Source organism: Nerophis ophidion, linkage group LG26 (genome assembly GCF_033978795.1).
Source record: "Nerophis ophidion isolate RoL-2023_Sa linkage group LG26, RoL_Noph_v1.0, whole genome shotgun sequence".
Taxonomy (NCBI): Eukaryota; Metazoa; Chordata; class Actinopteri; order Syngnathiformes; family Syngnathidae; genus Nerophis; species Nerophis ophidion.
In genome coordinates this window covers 21,069,023-21,089,233 of record NC_084636.1, presented here as the reverse complement: position 1 = coordinate 21,089,233, position 20,211 = coordinate 21,069,023, and the positions used below count along the sequence as shown (strand labels likewise).

General features: G+C 43.8%; 1 protein-coding gene across 3 annotated transcripts in view; it reads left to right on the top strand.

Annotated features, from left to right (window-relative positions):
* The window catches only part of LOC133543955 (signal-transducing adaptor protein 2-like), a 40,969-nt gene that overhangs the window by 13,529 nt on the left and 7,229 nt on the right, over window positions 1-20,211 (top strand). For 2 of the 3 annotated variants that reach the window (XM_061888901.1, XM_061888902.1), the window contains exons 4-7: window positions 336-467; window positions 1,692-1,761; window positions 6,346-6,451; window positions 6,524-6,613. In XM_061888901.1, the coding sequence (XP_061744885.1) occupies window positions 336-467; window positions 1,692-1,761; window positions 6,346-6,451; window positions 6,524-6,613 (398 nt within the window). Of the gene's footprint in view, window positions 1-335; window positions 468-1,691; window positions 1,762-6,345; window positions 6,452-6,523; window positions 6,614-8,538; window positions 9,141-20,211 lie in introns of those variants that run through there. The other variant, XM_061888900.1, reaches the window with a different exon arrangement.

The following is a 20,211-nucleotide window of genomic DNA, read 5'->3' as shown; positions in this document are numbered from 1 at the left end:
TGTTTTGATATTATTTTATCATTCATAGCTGGCAAAAAAGCTGCCTCCTGCATTAGTATGGCGCGACTTGCATTTCTACGTTTTTAATAGTTTCTCTGTCACAATATTGATTATTTCGTCAATTCAATGAATATTGTTTGCTTCTTTTTCTTGTTAGTATACCATATGTCATTGGGGATATGTGACTACGTCTGAACACTCATAGTATGCACTGCACTTGAACGCCTCATCTTGTGAATAGGGGCACAAAAAAACCAGCGCTATTTACTGGTGCCTGTGTATACTGAAGTGTAACAATGTTTACTAATGTGCACTGTTTAATGTCTGGCCCACAGCTGTTTCCACCCAGTGTCTCGCTTGGAGGCGGAGCTTCTTCTGGAGCAAGAAGCCAGCAAAGGAAACCTGCTGTTAAGGCCCAACAGTGACGGCCGTGCCTTTGCTATTAGCACCAGAGAAGAACTTAACGGGTAAATATTATCATATTTTGAACACAAACTGACTGACACGTTGGCACTGCAATGAGGGCCTATGACAGGGGTCGGCAACCTTTACCACTTAAAGAGCCATTTTGACCCGTTTCACAAAGTAAAGAAAACAATGGGAGCCACATATGTTGTCCATCCATCTATCCGTCTTCTTCTGCTTATCCGAGGTCGGGTCACGGGGGCAGCAGCATAAGCAGGGAAGCCCAGACTTTCCTCTCCCCAGCCACTTCGTCCAGCTCTTCCCGGGGGATCACCGAGGCGTTCCCAGGCCAGCCGGGAGACAAAGTCTTCCCAACGTGTCCTGGGTCTACCCCATGGCCTCATACCGGTTGGATGTGCTCTAAACGCCTCCCTAGGGAGGCGTTCGGGTGGCATCCTGACCAGATGCCCGAACCACCTCATCTGGCTCCTCTCGATGTGGAGGAGCAGCAGCTTTACTTTGAGCTCCACCCGGATGACAGAGCTTCTCACCCTATTTCTAAGGGAGAGCCCCGCCACCCGGCGGAGGAAACTCATTTCGGCCGCTTGTACCCGTGATGTTGTCCTTTCGGTCATGACCCAAAGCTCATGACCATAGGTGAGAATGGGAACGTAGATCGACCGGTAAATTGAGAGCTTTGCCTTTCGGCTCAGCTCCTTCTTCACCACAACGGATCGGTACAACGTCCGCATTACTGAAGACGCCGCACCTGTCGATCTCACGATCCACTCTTCCCTCACTCGTGAACAAGACTCCTAAGTACTTGAACTCCTCCACTTGGGGCAGGGTCTCCTCCCCAACCCAGAGATAGCACTCCCCCTGTTTCCGGGCGAGAACCATGGACTCGGACTTGGAGGTGCTGATTCTCATTCCGGTCGCTTCACACTCTGCTGCAAACCGATCCAGTGAGAGCTGGAGATCCTGGCCAGATGAAGGCATCAGAACCACATCATCTGCAAAAAGCAGAGACCTAATCCTGCAGCCACCAAACCGGATCCCCTCAACGCCTTGACTGCGCCTAGACATTCTGTTCATAAAAGTTATGAACAGTGGATCTAGCATAATATAAATTGGCTGTAACATAACAAAATGCGGACAAAGTAAAGCGCTGTGAATACTTTCTGGATGCACCATATATAAAAAAAAAAACATGCACATATGAAATTTCCACCTGTATCGTTCCATTTGTCTTTGTGTGGTTTAATATGTTGTCTCTCCATTTCCAGACCCATATACAAACACTATCGCGTGATCCGCAAACACGACGCCAGCTTCACCATCGGTGTGAAACATCCCGTGAGTTAGCTCTTGTTGTGTTTCTGAAAATGTGAAACCCTGAGTGAGTCTAATTGTTGGGTGTTGGACATCAGAGAATGGTGAATGGCATTCTTGTGTCGATGCCAATCTTTTAATTGCTTAAAATGTCACCGACACAATATGTTAAGTGTCGCTAGTTGAGTTTAACTTTCTTTTGATTTAAAACACATTTTCACATTCAAAATAATGTGGAAAAAAGGAGATATATTCCAATACCAGCCATCATCAGCCGGGGACGGCGTGGCGCAGTGGGAGAGTGGCCGTGCGCAACCCGAGGGTCCCTGGTTCAAATCCCACCTGGTACCAACCTCGTCACGTCCGTTGTGTCCTGAGCAAGACACTTCACCCTTGCTCCTGATGGGTGCTGGTTGGCGCCTTGCATGGCAGCTCCCTCCATCAGTGTGTGAATGTGTGTGTGAATGGGTAAATGTGGAAGTAGTGTCAAAGCGCTTTGAGTACCTTAAAGGTAGAAAAGCGCTATACAAGTACAACCCATTTATCATAACCCCTCTATCAACTGTCTGGTTTCAGTAACGTGTCTATTCTGGGTTAATTTTTTTATTTTTTTGTCCTGTCCAGCCACTCAGGCAAATCATATAGTTGATGTAGATGCCCATATCGGCTGTACAAATTTACTTTACAAAAGTTAAGTGTGGGATACTTTTCTTGTTGCCTTATTTGTATTTAACTTTATTAAATGGATTTATATTATTACTTGGTGCAGTCGGGCCAGAGCAGGAGGGGATAGAAAGAGAAAAAAAGGAAGACAGAGGGGGAAATTGCTGGGACAAGAGGGGGATATGACAAAGAGATGACAACAACAGCAAACACAACAAAAACAACAACAACAACAGAACAACATCAGCAAGTAGGGTATGTACAAATATGGTAGTAAAAGTGATAGCAAAGAAGCAGTTATTGAAATAAATAATACAGAAATGACAATGAACATTATTACACTACAACTGGAGCAATACAAATACACTATTGATAATGAATTATACTAGATATGTCCGATAATGGCTTTTTTGCCGATATCCGATATTCCGATATTGTCCAACTCTTAATTACCGATTCCGATATTAACCGATACAGATATATACAGTCATGGAATTAACACATTATTATGCTTAATTTTGTTGTGATGCCCCGCTGGATGCATTAAACAATGTAACAAGGTTTTCCAAAATAAATCAACTCAAGTAATTGAAAAAAATGCCAACATGGCACTGCCATATTTATTATTGAAGTCACAAAATGCATACTTTTTTTTGACATGCCTCAAAACAGGAGTTTGGAATTTGGGACATGCTTTCCCTGAGATAGCATGAGGAGGTTGAGGTGGGCGGGGGTCGGGGGGGGTGGGCTTGAGGTGGGTGTGGGGGAATTAGCAGGGGGATATATTGTAGCGTCCCGGAAGGGTAAGTGCTGCAAGGGGTTCTGGGTATTTGTTCTGTTGTGTTTATGTTGTGTTACAGTGCAGATGTTCTCCCAAAATGTGTTTGTCATTCTTTTTTGGTGTGGGTTCACAGTGTGGCGCATATTTGTAACAGTGTTAAAGTTGTTTATACGGCCAACCTTAGTGTGACCTGTATGGCTGTTGACCAAGTATGCGTGGCATTCACTTGTGTGTGTGAAGAGCCGTAGATATTATGTGATTGGGCCGGCACGCAAAGGCAGTGCTTTTAAGGTTTATTTGCACTCTGTACTTCTCCCTACATCCGTGTACACAGCAGCGTTTTAAAAAGTCATACATTTTACTTTTTGAAACCGATACCGATAATTTTGAAACAGATACCGATAATCCGACCGGAATGAGAATCAGCACCTCCAAGTCCGAGTCCATGGTTCTCGCCCGGAAAAGGGTGGAGTGCCATCTCCGGGTTGGGGAGGAGACCCTGCCCCAAGTGGAGGAATTCAAGTACCTAGGAGTCTTGTTCACGAGTGGGGGAAGAGTGGATCGTGAGATCGACAGGCGGATCGGTGCGGCGTCTTCAGTAATGCGGACGTTGTATCGATCCGTTGTGGTGAAGAAGGAGCTGAGCCGGAAGGCAAAGCTCTCAATTTACCGGTCGATCTACGTTCCCATCCTCACCTATGGTCATGAGCTTTGGGTCATGACCGAAAGGATAAGATCACGGGTACAAGCGGCCGAAATGAGTTTCCTCCGCCGGGTGGCGGGGCTCTCCCTTAGAGATAGGGTGAGAAGCTCTGCCATCCGGGAGGAGCTCAACGTAAAGCCGCTGCTCCTCCACATCGAGAGGAGCCAGATGAGGTGGTTCGGGCATCTGGTCAGGATGCCACCCGAACGCCTCCCTAGGGATGTGTTTAGGGCACGTCCAGCTGGTAGGAGGCCACGGGGAAGACCCAGGACACGTTGGAAAGACTATGTCTCCCGGCTGGCCTGGGAACGCCTCGGGATCCCCCGGGAAGAGCTAGACGAAGTGGCTGGAGATAGGGAAGTCTGGGCTTCCCTGCTTAGGCTGCTGCCCCCGCGACCCGACCTCGGATAAGCGGAAGATGATGGATGGATGGATGGATGGATGGATGGATAATCCCTGATAATACATTTTAAAGCATTTATCGGCCGATAATGTCGGCAGCACGATATTATCGGACATCTCTAAATAATACCAATAATTACCTCTATTATCAACAACAAAAATCTTCAAATGCAACAATACATATACGTATTGATAACTTGAAATTCAAAAGAAAGCATATAAATGGAGGGGAAGAAAGAGAAGCCAACTATATTAGCCTTGTAGATTGTTATAGTAACAATAGGTTAAGCATTGTCAGGATGCCATGTGTTACCCAGTTTCCCAGAGGGCAACAATGTTAATATATGTTTGACTAAACGTGATTATATGCAAGAGTGTATGTATGTACAGTACTTGTATATGTACAGTATGTGTACAGTATATAAATGTTTGTACAGTAACTTCTGGGTTTATAAATTAAATTGTGCAAGTTATCTCCAGGAAATTAAGGTTCTAGTTGCAGCAAAATCATAAGCAGTATCCATCCATCCATCCATTTTCTACCGCTTATTCCCTTTTGGGGTGGCGGGGGGCGCTGGCGCCTATATCAGCTACAATCGGGCGGAAGGCGGGGTACACCCTGGACAAGTCGCCATCTCATCGCAGGGCCAACACAGATAGACAGACAACATTCACACTCACATTCACACACTAGGGCCAATTTAGTGTTGCCAATCAACCTATCCCCAGGTGCGTGTCTTTGGAAGTGGGAGGAAGCCGGAGTACCCGGAGGGAACCCACGCATTCACGTGGACATGCAAACTCCACACAGAAAGATCCCGAGCCTGGATTTGACCTTCGTATTGTGAGGCAGACGCACTAACCCCTCTTCCACCGTGAAGCCCCCATAAGCAGTATATGAGACAGTAATAGTAATTGTAGGAAGACTTACTATTACTGTCTCATAAGCAGTATATGAGACAGTAATAGTAATTGTAGGAAAAACCCCCAAAAAATAATAATCAAAGAGGACAGTAAGAATAAAAACAGGTATAAAAATACAATTTATATTAAGGAAATAAGAATAAGTTAACTACTGTATTTAAGGCAGGTTGTGTTGAAGGTGCAAGTACATTGGGCATTTGGACGTGTGCATTTTGGATTGTAGTAAGGTGTGTCCATTACACAGAGGAAGTCCCATTTGTTTTGATATGTAGAGTAGGTAGGATTAAGTAAACTCTGCTTCTCCCTACTGTTTTTCTGACATGTTCAATTACGTGAGTGTACTTCAATGCAACACTGTTGAGGACACTTGAAATGACATGAACCATAGCTGTACTTGTACTGTCATAGATAACAATACATAACGCTTTGTTATATCCATATCACTACAAAGATCGGTTTGACATTTGTCCATTGCAACATCAGACCTCTTGACCGAAAGCAATGGATGTCGAGCAGGTCTAACATGATATTGTGAAAGTCCAGTCCATAGTTGATCAAACATAACAGTGAGAGTCCAGTCCATAGCGGATCCAATATAGTAGTGAGAGTCCCGTCCATAGTGGAGCCAGCAGGAGACAATCCCAAGCGGAGACGGATCAGCAGCGCAGAGATGTACAGTATGTCCCCAACCGATGCACAGGCGAGTGGTTCATCCTGGGTCCCGACTCTGGACAGCCAGCACTTCATCCATGGCCACCGGATCTGTGTGTCCCCTGCCCACCCTCCACAAGGGAGAGAGGGGCAGATCAACTGGTCTAAAAACGGGGTCTATTTAAAGGCTAGAGTATACAAATGAGTTTTAAGATGGGACTTAAATGCTTCTACTGAGGTAGCATCTCAAACTGTTACCGGGAAGAAATTCCAGAGTATTGGAGCCTGAATAGAAAACGCTCTATATCCCGCATACTTTTTTGGGGCTTTGGGAATCACTAATAAGCCGGAGTTCTTTGAACTTAAAGATTTCTTGCCGGGACACATGGTACAATACAATCGGCAAGATGTTGTTTATTAAGTGACATTTTCAGTTAAAGCTATCGCTCCTTCAGTGCTGAAAGAAGTCTTGTTGTCTGATCAGGTCACCTGCGCTTCTCTACCTGACATCTTCACGTACTTCATGGACATAGACACAGAAGGCAGTCTCACCCCTCTATCCAGGGAGGAAATCTATCCGCAGAACATCTGTACGTATGTACATCACAAATCCACCGCGTCGCTTTGGCTTCACTTCGAGCTTTCTTTGTTTTTCTTTGCAGCTTACGTTGACTCTGATAATGAAAGTGGAGAAAGACTATTGCGGAGGTCTTCTGCTGGAATACTCAAACCTAATTTCTCAACCAAACCAGGTAGAGTGCCAAGAATAATCAACACCCATTCTTTCATCACTTAATGAGTCTATCTTAGAAAAGGTTTTTAATTTTCACTGCTTGCTCGTGTGGGGTTCAGATGTTTTGATTATTGTATAAGAAGTGTGATTGCAAACCTCTATCAACACACCACCTAATGAACGACGCCTTGGTTTCATCTTATATCTCATATTAGTTTCATATTAGCAAGGTATTTTTGGCAGTTGTATGAATTCACTTTGTGGGAACCCCATTCTGCAACCGTTCTTAAGAACAACTTTTGTTCTTAGGCCCACTTACAAATTTTTTAAGGAGATTTTTGTATTCACTAATGTTTTTTAGCTGGGATTTGTTCGTAGGTAAGAACAAAATCTACGAGTGCCCCAGAGCACTCTTAGGGTGGCCTATTTGTTCTTAAGTGTGTCAAGTTCCCTTATGTCTATTGTCTTATGTTAAATTAACATCATAGATAGATAGATGGATGGATGGATAGATAGGACAGACAGATAGACATATAGCAAAATGAGCAATATATAGACATTAAAAAATACACACCCGCGCACGCACACAATAGCAATGCTTTTGCTGCTACTGCAAGATGCCGCAGATGTGACCTGGGGAGGGAGCGCATATTTCACGACCATGTAGACCTATCTGCCCGAAGTGACAAATATTTATTTGAACGCTTTAGGCTAGGTCAGCAGTCCCCCCTTTCTTAAAACTTATGACTTATGTTTATTATCCTCCAGGATAATGTGAATTTCTCTTCCGTAATTTGTTTGTGTTTTCTCCGTGTGTTTGATGTTTGGCTTTTCAGACGGAATTGTGCCCTTATATGGGGAATTAAGGGTGTTTACATATGCATATTGGGGAAATAAGGGTGTGTTTATATGCAAATTATGACAGACATGCACACGCTAACCATTTGGCATTCAGCAACTTAAGAACAGCCGGTGGGAACAATTTGGCCATTTAAGAACACGTCATGAATTTGAATGGAAATCACTTAGGAAGAAAGATAAGAGGAAAAGTTAGGAACTTATAGATAGATAGATAGATAGATAGATAGATAGATAGATAGATGGATGGATAGATAGATAGATAGGAATGACAGACAGACATATAGCAAAATGAGCTGTATATAGACATTTGAAAATACACACACACACACGCACGCAATAGCAATGCTTTTGCTGCTACTGCAAGATGCCTCAGATCGTGCCCTAGGGAGAGAGCGGGGTCCAGTATAAGGACATTATTTTTTGTTCCCAGTGCAAAAAGCAAGGTCTAAAGTGTGGCAAAAAGCATCACAACACCACTTCAAAATGCATATGTTTTGCCAGAGACATAGCAGAAAAAAATTGAAATCGTGCCTAAAAGATATTTTTTGACATTGACTTGTGGAGCAAAAAATTTATAACAACATCATTCCTGACCAGAAAATCATTTTGCAGAACTTCCTCGCAGGTAGCCTGTATAAAGGTGCTTTCAATGAAATTTTAAAGAGGCCTTGTCTTTTATGATTGATTGATTGATTGATTGATTGATTGATTGATTGATTGAAACTTCTATTATTAGATTGCACAGTACAGTACATATTCCGTACAATTGACCACTAAATGGAAACATCCGAATAAGTTTTTCAACTTGTTTTAATCGGGGTCCACGTTGAGCAATTCAATATTTTAGTCAACTAAACTTGTTTAAATTTTGCTGACAAAAATGCTGTGTAATGTAGTCGACTGAAACTATACTAAATCTAAATCAAATTAGATGACTAAAAAGGTTTAAAAAAAAAAACAGACATTTTAGCCTAAAAAACTATGACTAAAACTGCTGTTAAAATAAACACTGATGAGAGATGATTAATTTGATACAGTATGTCCTCCAACATTGTTATGATGACTTGCCTTTTGTCACAACAGAACTCAAAGTGAAAGCTGAGGAGAAACCAAAGAAGCCTCCAGTTTCTAAACCTCGCAAATATCCCCCTCCTCCAAAGTTGTCATCACCTAGTCAACACGTGAAAAATAGACCTAGCTCAGGAACCACACGTGGGGTATGGGTCACAGCCAGGAGTGGGTAGTAACGCGCTACATTTACTCCGTTACATCTACTTGAGTAACTTTTGGGATAAATTGTACTTCTAAGAGTTGTTTTTATGCAACATACGTTTACTTTTACTTGAGTATATTTATAGAGAAGAAATGCTACTTTTACGCCGCTCCATTTATCTACATTCAGCTCGCTACTTGCTACTTTTTTTTAATCGATCTATTAATGTTTGTTTTGGTTTATGACAGAGCTTCAAAGTAGAATCCACGCATGCCTGCATTTCACCAATCACATGGTCACTGGTGACGTTGGACCAATCAAACAGAGCCAGGCGGTCACATGACCGTCACACGTAAACCCGATTTAAGCAAGTTGAAAAATGTATTGGGGTGTTACCATTTAGTGGTCAATTGTACGGAATATGTACTGTACTGTGCAATCTACTAATAAAAGTTTCAATCAATCAATCAAAGGTGTAATGGAAAAAAGACACTTTTTATTTCAACCGTACTTCCCGTCAAAAGCCTAAAGACTGATCGCACAGTTCCTGTCTTCACAATAAAAGTGCCGCTCCATCGCGCCTGCCCTAACAAAATAAGAGTCTCCGAAAAACAGAGCATACAAGCTAGCAAACTACGGAGTTTGCCGCCATTGTATTTCTTGTAAAGTGTATAAAAACGAATATGGAAGCTGGACTAATAAGATGCCAAAAACCAACGAGTTTCATGTGGTATTGGACAGAAAGGAGGAACGTTTTTTTTCTCCTCCATTTGAAAACATGGACGTTACAACACTATACTGTCAGATTCCAATCAATGCAAGTCATCAGAATCAGGTAATACACCAACTTATATTCTTGTCTTCATGAAAGATAGGAATCTATATGTTAAACATGCATGTATATTCATTAAAACACCTTCAACATGTGAACAAAAACGGCTAAATAAATATAAATTATATACTGTATATATAATGTATGTATGTATATATATGTATATATATATATATTTATATATGTATATATAGGTGTGGGAAAAATCACAAGACTACTTCATCTCTACAGAACTGTTTCATGAGGGGTTCCACGGTATCGAGCACTATTCTCTGGATAATCCAATCAAGACATATATATATATATATATATATATATATTTATATATATATATATATATATATATATATATATGCTATGTGTGTGTGTATGTATATGATATGTGTGGTGGAGAGCCTTGTGTGATCCAATGAACCTAAGAGCGTTGCCGTCGGGAGCCCCGGCTCCTGGTAGGTTCAACCATGGCGGTAAGGTTGAGGGGGAGGTTCCAGACGAAGCGCGATCCAAAAACTTCAACGGCGGAACTGGCGGATAATGACGCGTCGCCCCCGGCAGTAAAGGCGGATGAAGGTTAAGGGTGCCTCACTGCCTACTGGGTGTACCGTGTGTGTTTGGCTTCGGGAGTAAACCCCTAACGACAAATCTGTTGGGAAGACCCGCATCAGGCAGCCATCAACAGACCGGTGTGCTGGCAGTCTTCTGCAACTCCTTCCTGCAGAAGGTCGTCATGAGCTTTTCATGCCACTGGAAGACGTAGGGGGGAGCCAAGGTAGTGAGGGTAGTGACTGCGCACCACTTCCTTCACTCTAATCTACTCTTTGAGCAGGCCTGCTCCAAACACCCCTAACCCCTTTCCCACCCCATCCCCCCCCTCCAAGTCCTGCGGCGATGGAGAAGGGTGGCAGATACAGGTCAGGATGTGACTGGGAGTATCTAGCCCAACTCTGCACGCAGACGGCGTGGGATAGACGTTCGCTGAGGTACCGGACGGAACAGCGTGTCTCTTCGGCAGCTTCCCACGTGACTGAGCAGCCCCACCCTGCTCACCCTGAGATGGGAAGGGCCTAGAAAATGTGGCCTAAAAATGGTCTGTTCCTCCACTCCCGGGCAGCCTACCGCAGCTGTCGGGTCATCCTCCCATGCGGTCGAAAACACAAGAATAAAACCCGACTGACACTCACACTAGCGACTTGGAACGTCCGTACGCTTTTGGATGTGCGTGATGATTCATCTCGTCCCCGCAGAAGAACTGCGTTGGTGGTGCACGAACTGAAGAGGTATAACATCAACATTGCGGCCCTCAGCGAGACCCGCTTCCATGGGGAGGACTCCATAGCCGAGGTTGGAGAAGGATACACTTTCTTCTGGAAAGGGTTTCCGGAAGGCTCCCGTCGCCTCCATGGTGTAGGCTTCGCTGTGCGGACCTCCCTACTTCAGAAGCTTCCCGAATCTCCAGTTGGCATTAGCGAAAGGTTGATGACCTGGAGGATTCCCCTCACCAATAACCGTTACTGCACCCTCATCAGCGCCTATGCCCCAACACTGATTGCCGACCCTCAATGTAAGGAAGAGTTCGATGCCTCACTGCACTCCGTCATCAGCAAAACACCACTCACTGATAAGCTCATCCTTCTAGGGGATTTTAACGCAAGAGTGGGCTGTGGAGGGAAGTGATGGGTCGGCACGGTGTTGGCAAGCTCAACAACAATGGTCTCCGTCTTCTCACTCTATGTTCTGAGCATCAACTGGTCATCACGAACACCTTGTTCCAACTGAAAAACAAGTACAAAACATCCTGGCAACACCCTCGCTCTAAACACTGGCATCTCCTAGATTACATCATCACCCGCCACGCGGACAGGAAGGAGGTGCGCATCACTAGAGCCATGCGTGGAGCTGACTGTTGGACTGACCATCGTCTCATCAGAACAAAGATTGACTTAGAAATACGTCCTCAACAGAGAAAAACACCAACTTCCAAGAGGCTCAACTGTGATGCACTGAAGTCCACGCAATGTGTCAACCAGCTCAGGAAAAAGGTAGCAGATCAGCTGTTCAAGATTCCTGAAGTGCCACCAGATCTGGACACTGGACGTACCTGGAGCACCGTACGCACTGCCCTCCACCAGGCGGCCGTGGAGTCTATAGGGTACACCAGAAAGCGACATCAAGACTGGTTTGACAATAGTGCGCCAGGAATCTATGACCTGCTTTAGGCAAAACACAAGGCCCTTGCAGCTCACATATCAAACCCTCAATCCACCGTCCTGAAGGCTCAGCTCATCCGCCTCAGAAGTGAATCCCAGCGCACCCTCAGAGCCATGGAGAATGACTGGTGGACACAGAAGGCCCGCGAAATACAACATCACGCAGACACCAACAACTCTCATGCCTTCTACAACTCCATCAAGTCCATCTATGGCCCACAGAGGAAAAACATCACCCCAGTTAGATCAGCTGACGGCACCACTCTCTACAAGGACAAACAACAGATCCTGGACAGATGGGCTGAGCACTTCAGGGTACTGCTGAACACCACAAACTAGAGGGGGGGGCGGGGGTTGCCCACATCTGAGGTCCTCTCCAAGGTTTCTCATAGTCAGCATTGTCACTGGCGTCCCACTGGATGTGAATTCTCCCTGCCCACTGGGTGTGAGTTTTCCTTGCCCTTTTGTGGGTTCTTCCGAGGATGTTGTAGTCGTAATGATTTGTGCAGTCCTTTGAGACATTTGTGATTTGGGGCTATATAAATAAACATTGATTGATTGATTGATTGATTGAAACCCTGTACAGACAGACATACTCTCTGACCTCCCATGCCTGCCCCCTGTAGACTTGCTGGACTCCTCTCCCAGCTTCTCTGAGATACTCAAGGCCATCAAGGGTCTAAAAAACAACAAGAGCCCAGGCCTTGAGGAGATCCCGGGAGAAATCTTGAAGCACGGTGGATATGTCCTGAACCGCAGAATGCACCAGCTGATCACTGCCATCTGGTCGTCTGAAGTCATCCCGCAAGATTGGAAGGATGCTAACATCATAACAATCTATAAGCGCAAAGGCGACAAAGCAGACTGCGGCAACAGCAGAGGTATCTCTCTACTATCCGCAGCTGGGAAGGTGCTAGCAAAGATCATGTTACATCGAGTAGCAACTCATGTAACCGAAAACATCCTGCCCGAATCTCAATGCGGCTTTAGACGTGATCGGAGCACCGCAGACATGATCTTTGTTGCCAGACAGGTACAGGAAAAATGCAGAGAACACCGCAAATACTTGTACATGGCATTCATTGACCTGTCCAAGGCCTTCGATACAGTAAACCGGGACTTGCTGTGGGAAGTACTTGGAAAACTAGGTGTACCAGCAAAGTTCTGCAACCTACTGCGACAGCTACATGATGGCATGCAGGCCTGTGTGAGCAACGGCGGCCAACAATCCCCATTTTTCAGTGTGGATGTGGGGGTCATGCAAGGGTGTGTCCTTGCCCCAACCATATTCAACATGTTCATTTCCACTGTCACCCTCCTGTCCCATAAACACTTGGACACCACATATGGGATTCAGATACAATACCGGCTGGATGGTAACCTTTTTGACATCCGTCGCCTCCAAGCCAGCACTAAACTCACCACCCAGCATATTCTGGAACTACAGTATGCAGATGACTGCGCTGTACTTGCACACTCACCAGAGTCTCTCCAGCGCGCACTGAATGTGGTAGCCTCCATCTACAGTGCCATTGGTCTTCAGATAAACACCAAGAAAACACAAATACTCGTGCAGGAGTTTACTCCCCAGCCAAACACGCCAATCTTCACCCTTGACGGGCACCCATTAGCCACCGTCCCCCACTTCACCTACCTCGGTAGCACCCTGAAGCCAACCTGCACCATTGACGATGACGTCCAGGCCCGTATTGGCCTGGCCTCTGCTGCCTTTGGAAGGCTACGGTCCAGGTTTTTCCTGAACAGGAATCTAACCATCTCCACCAAGACAGCCGTGTATAAGGCAGTCTGCCTCTCCATGCTGCTCTATAGTTCCGAAACCTGGACACCCTACCAGAGGCACATCCAGAGTCTCGAGGCCTTCCACATCCGCTGCCTCCAAAGGATCCTAGGTCTGACCTGAGAAGACAGGGTGCCCTACACTGAAATTTGTGACCGGACCAACACACCAAGCATCACAGCACTCCTTGGCCAAAAACCCCTACGATGGGTCGGACATGTGATCCGTATGCCAGCCCACCGCCTACCCTGTCAAATATTGTATGGCCAGCTTTCAGTCGGTCAAAGGTCTGCCGGGGGCCAGAAAAAACGGTACAAGGACCACATTAAAACTCTCCTGAAAAAGTGTGACATCAAACCACCAGCACTGGAGTCCCTGGCTGCTGACCGCCAGACCTGGAGCTCTACCTGCCACCAGGGAATCACTCATCTTCAGGAGAAGTTCACAGAGCGGAGAGCACAGCGACGTGCACAAAGACACCAACGTGCCACAGCACCAGCGACCATCACAGCTGCCTTCCCCTGCCCCTCCTGTGACAAAGTTTGTGGATCACGCATAGGCCTGAGCAGCCACCTGGCTGTGCACAGGCGAAAAGCACAACAATAACCAATCAAATACTTCGTTTGGAGCAACGTCATCATCGACATCGTTGGACTGCAAAGTAATATATGAGGTAAATCACCTCGGCTTGGTAATTTATTAAGTAATTGATTAACTTTAAAAATCTTATTGGGGTGTTACCATTTAGAGGTCAATTGTACAGAATATGTACTGTACTGTACAATCTACTAATACAAGTTTCAATCAATCAATCAATCAGTGAATGTCTACTGAGCCTATGGTGCTGTCAAGCGGTCTCCTAAAGGGGGGGGGGGGGGGGGGTTGCCCACATCTGAGGTCCTCTCCAAGGTTTCTCATAGTCAGCATTGTCACTGGCGTCCCACTGGATGTGAATTCTCCCTGCCCACTGGGTGTGAGTTTTCCTTGCCCTTTTGTGGGTTCTTCCGAGGATGTTGTAGTCGTAATGATTTGTGCAGTCCTTTGAGACATCTGTGATTTGGGGCTATATAAATAAACATTGATTGATTGATTGATTGAAGTTAATGGGGATCAATGTGCCTTTTTTATTTTTTATTTTAATGTAGTATTATTTAATAAATATTATTGTTTTAGTTGCTTAAGAGATATTCCTGGCTCTGAATTTGCTCGTTGCTATTTTTATGTTTTTGTGCATTATTTGTTGCCGTAATCATTAAACAAACAGGTTACTCATCAGTTACTCAGTACTTGAGTAGTTTTTTCACAACATACTTTTTACTTTTACTCAAGTAAATATTTGGGTGACTACTCCTTACTTTTACTTGAGTAATAAATCTCTAAAGTAACAGTACTCTTACTTGAGTACAATTTCTGGCTACTCTACACACCTCTGGTCACAGCATGTCCAAACTGTGACACACATTTGCTCTCATATTTGTTATGATCAGATGTGATTACACGTATGACCGCTAGGGGGCAGTACTGGTTAGTATTCAGGTTACCGTGTCATATAATGTGGTAGAGCAAGACTGCAGATATACACATGTATGTTGTTGAGAATGTGAGGGCGAGAAAGTCGATTTTCTGGCCCGGACTTAACAAAGACATTGAAACACTCATAAATAAATGAGAAACATGCCAGAAACCCAGGAACAAACAGAGTAAAGAGCCAATGGTGATTGCTGAGGTGCCAACTGCACCATGGCACAAAGTAGGAATGGACTTGTTTCACCTCAGAGGTAAAGACTATTTAGTAATAGTGGATTACTACTCAAATTTCCCTGAGATGGCGTTACTAGCAAGCTTAACGTCAACTTGTGTAATAACAAATGTTAAATCTATCTTCGCCAGGCATGGCATCCCACACACTGTAGTGAGCGACAACGGCCCATGCTTTAGCAGCAAAGAATGGCAGAAGTTTGCAGTGCAATACGATTTCCAGCATGTGACGTCAAGCCCACATTATGCGCAATCAAATGGTCAAGCGGAAAAAGGAGTTCACATTCTCAAACAACTTCTAAAGAAAGCAGCTGACAGTGACTCGGATCCGTATCTAGCTTTATTGAGCTACATAGCATCACCTCTTCAGTGCGGTATATCACCAGCAGAACTGCTGATGAAGAGGAAACTACGCACAACCTTGCCAAGTCATTCAAACAACAAAATACAGCAAAATAATCCCTCAAAGATTGAACATAAGCTACGACTACAAAAGATGATGCAAAAGTCATTCTATGACAAAACAACAAAGCGTCTTCCTCCACTGACTACCAACAACACAGTCAGGATTGAGGATATTGATGGATGGAGTACAAAAGCAACGGTCCTACAAGAACTTGCTCCACGATCGTACACAGTGAGAACTGATGATGGACAAATTCTCAGACGCAATCGTCGCAGTCTGTTAAAGACTCCTCAAGAGACTGTTGGTGAATCTCAGGAAATACCCACACCTGTTACAGACTATAACTCTGACTGTAGCACACCTACTCCAAACGAACCTGAGTTAAGAAGGTCCACAAGAGAAATCAAAAAGCCTGATAGACTGAACTTGTAAAAAAATATATGTATATAAAAGTCAACATGCATGTTAAATATGTTCCACAAAATGTATGTTGATTGTTGTAAAAGTGTTATAAATAGTATTGGCTCAGATTTGAGATAGCCGAAGCAATCTGAAATTGTTCATACTGCACATATGTGTTAAGGTTAGACTGAATGAGAAGTTGTTTAAAATAACTGACCCAGCTAATGTGATGAGTCATGTCAATACATTTTGTCTTCTAAAAAAACAAGGGGGATGTTATGATCAGATGTGATTACACGTATGACCGCTAGGGGGCAGTACTGGTTAGTATTCAGGTTACCGTGTCATATAATGTGGTAGAGCAAGACTGCAGGTATACACATGTATGTTGTTGAGAACGTGAGTCATTAAAAAGTAAGTTACTTGCTATCAATTGTTGCGTTCTGACCTGTTCTTCCTTCGGTCAACGCCCCCAGGTTCTTTTATAAGCTGGTTTCAAATCAATCAGAGACAGAGGTTGCTCATTTTGATATTTTATAACCAAAGCGCCTTGGGAGATCAATCTAGATACAACATTTCAAAGGCACGGTCCAAATTGATCTAATCCTAAAGTGGCAGTTTCTCCCTCCTCACTCACTCTCACCCGCCCCTCTTCTTCTCCTCCCTACCTCGGACAGTTGAGATAACAGATTGTTATGTCTTCATTCCAACATTCCAAATTCAAGGTCTATGTAAAAGGCTCACACATTAGCTGTTCTAAAATCTGACTAGGAAATAAAAAGACAACCAAATCCAACACAATCCAGCCTCATCCTTCAAACACAAACATGACAATATTCTGACATTCATGGATTTAAATCATAGTACTTAACCCTCTAAATGCATCAATAGGGTGAGGTACTTGTTGAATTGATTTATTTCTTTATCATTCCGATAGGCTTTTGGCTTTAGCAAATTCAAAATCACACCACATTTGAACATTTCCATGGTATTACCCCCCGGAATTGTTGAAAATCCAGACAGACCCCAAAATCAGTGTCACTTAGCAACATGCAATCTGGTAGGCATGTTTATTATTAGTCTCAAGAACACACGCTGAAAAACACACAAAAAGTAAAAATATAATAATCCATCCATTTTCTACCGCTTGTCCCTTTTGGGATCGCGGGGGGTGCTGGAGCCTATCTCAGCTGGGTCGGGCAGAAGGCAATTACACCCTGGACAAGTCGCCACATGGCCAACACAGATAGACAGACAACATTCACACTCATAATAAACTTTATTTGTATAGCACCTTTCATACCGGAATTGCAGATCGTAAGTGCTGCACAGCAGTAAAAGCAAAGTAGAAAACATAAGGATCAGACAATAATAGTTAAAATAATCACAGTGTAGAACAAGATTGATTGAGAAGTTTATTGACGTATTAAAAAAATTCATCCATGTAATTGTTAAGGTCTTGGTAAAGTGGGGATGACCCCAGGATGCAGAGACGGGAAACAGGGTGTAATTACAAAAATAAAAACATTTAATTAGACAAAAAGGGATAACTAAGGGCGATGGGGCAGAAACGCACACCATGAAATCTGGACAAAAAAGTTCCTCAGCGGTCGGCAGGAGAAAGGGCCAAGGCACACTGAGCAGGGCCAGAGTCCAACAAAAGTTATCCTTTTTACTTCAGGGGGAGTAGAATATAAACACACAGGAGGTGAAGGAATTCAGGACAAAGGAACAAAAACATACCAGGTCTGGTGAAGCAGGTGCACGCACGACAGGAGTATTGGAGACAATAACCGGCGAGGCCAAGCTGACAGTGACGAACCTAAATACCGATGTGCTAATTGCGAGCAGGTGTGCCTCAAGGTCCGCCCCTCGCCGAGGATGAATCACTAAAAGCACAAGTGCAGACAAAGGAGAAGGCAGGAAAACACTAAAAACACAACATTAATGCTTTAAAAAGGCAAATGGATGGCACAAAAAGCCAAAAGGCTTGTTTACATTGTGGTGCATGATGAAGAAAATAATATAGGAAATAAACAGGCTAAAAGTAATGCAGAGTTAAATACAGGGATCACTGTGAGCCGCAGGTCTCATTTACAGTACAATAATCACAGTATGGATGCAGAGAATAAGATATAAGATAAGTGCAATTATATAGGATAAAAGTCAGAAGAGCAAATTCTGGTGGTTACAATAAAAGTAAAAATGTATTACAACCAGCCGGTCTGCCCCGGTTTGATGGTACCGCAATGATATAAAATAAAAACAAAGTTGGAAGCAATATGATAAGGTAATGTAGACAGTAATGCAGAGAGTTATACTTGTATAACAAAATACAAGGATCACTGTGAGCCGTAGGTCTCATTTATAGTACAGTAATCACAGCAATGTAGGAAATAAAAGGCACTGAATCGCAGGTTTCATTTACAGTACACTAATCACACTCTGGATGCAGAAATTTAAGAGCAATGTATAGGAATTTAAAGGGTGATGCAGTGTAGGTGCAGCAAGTGCAAGATGATAGTGTAGTGGTTCAAGGTGTAGTTAGCTGGCTTCCCTCATATCTAATCTAAATGCTTGAGTAAAGAGGGTGGTTTTAAGCTGTCTTTTGAAGATATCTATCGAGTTGGCTTCCCTGATAGTTTTGGGCTGTGTGTTCCATAGTTTTGGGGCATATTTGACAAAGGCTGCATCATCGATCTTCGTTTGACTATTTCTGGGAGCCTCTAATAACCCAGCAGCTGATGACCTCAGCGTTCTTTTTGGTAGATAGTTCGTTAGGTGTTGGCGATATTGCTTGGTCCCTGTCCGTTTAGGGCTTTGCATGTAATGAGTAGGACTTAAATTCAATTCTAAATGTTATAGGGAGCCAGTGCAGAGTAGCTAAGACTGGACTAATTGTGCTCTCTCTTTTTGGTTTTGGTTAGCAGTCGAGCTGCAGAGTTTTGGATAAGTTGAAGTCTCTCCGTGGTTTTCTTACGGAGACCTGTAAAGAGGGCGTTACAGTAGTCTAACCAGCTAGATGTGAAGGCCTGAATTAGCTTCTCTGCATCATTTTGATTTATAAATTGATTAAAGAACAATGTTTTGGTCACCCCGTTTATACGGGAGTTGAAATTCAGTTCTGAGTCTATGATAACACCAAGATTTGTGACCTCAGATTTGAACCGAGGATTGATTGATCGATTGAAACTTTTATTAGTAGATTGCACAGTACAGTACATATTCCGTACAATTGACCACGAAATGGTAACACCCGAATAAGTTTTTCAACTTGTTTAAGTCGGGGTCCACGTTAATCAATTTATGGTACAAATATATACTATCAGCATAATACAGTCATCAAACGAGTTAATCATCAGAGTATATACATTGAATTATTTACATTATTTACAATCGGGGGTGCGAAGGGGGGAGGTAGGTTTGGTTGATATCAGCACTTTATTCATCAACAATTGCATCATCTGAGACATTGAAACAGTGTAGGTCTGACTTAGTAGTATATGTACAGCAAGTAGTGGACATGGAGGGATCAGAAAGCATAATAACAAGTATATACATTTGATTATTTACAATCCGGGGAGGTGGGATATGCTGGGGGGAGGGGGTAAGTTTAGGGTTGCAGTTGCTTGGAGGTGTTCTTTTAGTACAGTTTTGAAGGAGGAAGTAAAAGTGCCGTTGATTACAAGACGGAACGGCACTTGTACTTGTACTTGCGTTTCAAATCGTATGGATTCTTCATTCATCAAGAGATGCAGTTTCTTTTACACCTGTTGGGAGTGCATTCCACATTGATGTGGCACAGAAGGAGAATGAGGGAAGACCTGTGTTGGATCGGAATTTGGGTTTAACGTGGTTTGTGGGGCTCCCTCTGGTGTTGTGGTTATGGCGGTCATTTACTTTAAGGAAGTAGTTTGACATGTACTTCGGTATCAGGGAGGCGTAACGGATTTTATAGACTAGGCTCAGTGCAAGTTGTTTTACTCTGTCCTCCGCTCTGAGCCAGCCCACTTTGGAGAAGTGGGTAAGAGTGAGGTGTGATCTGGGGTGGAGGTCTAGAAGTAACCTGACTAGCTTGTTCTGGGATGTTTGGAGTCTAGATTTGAGGGTTTTGGAGGTGCTGGGGTACCAGGAGGCGCA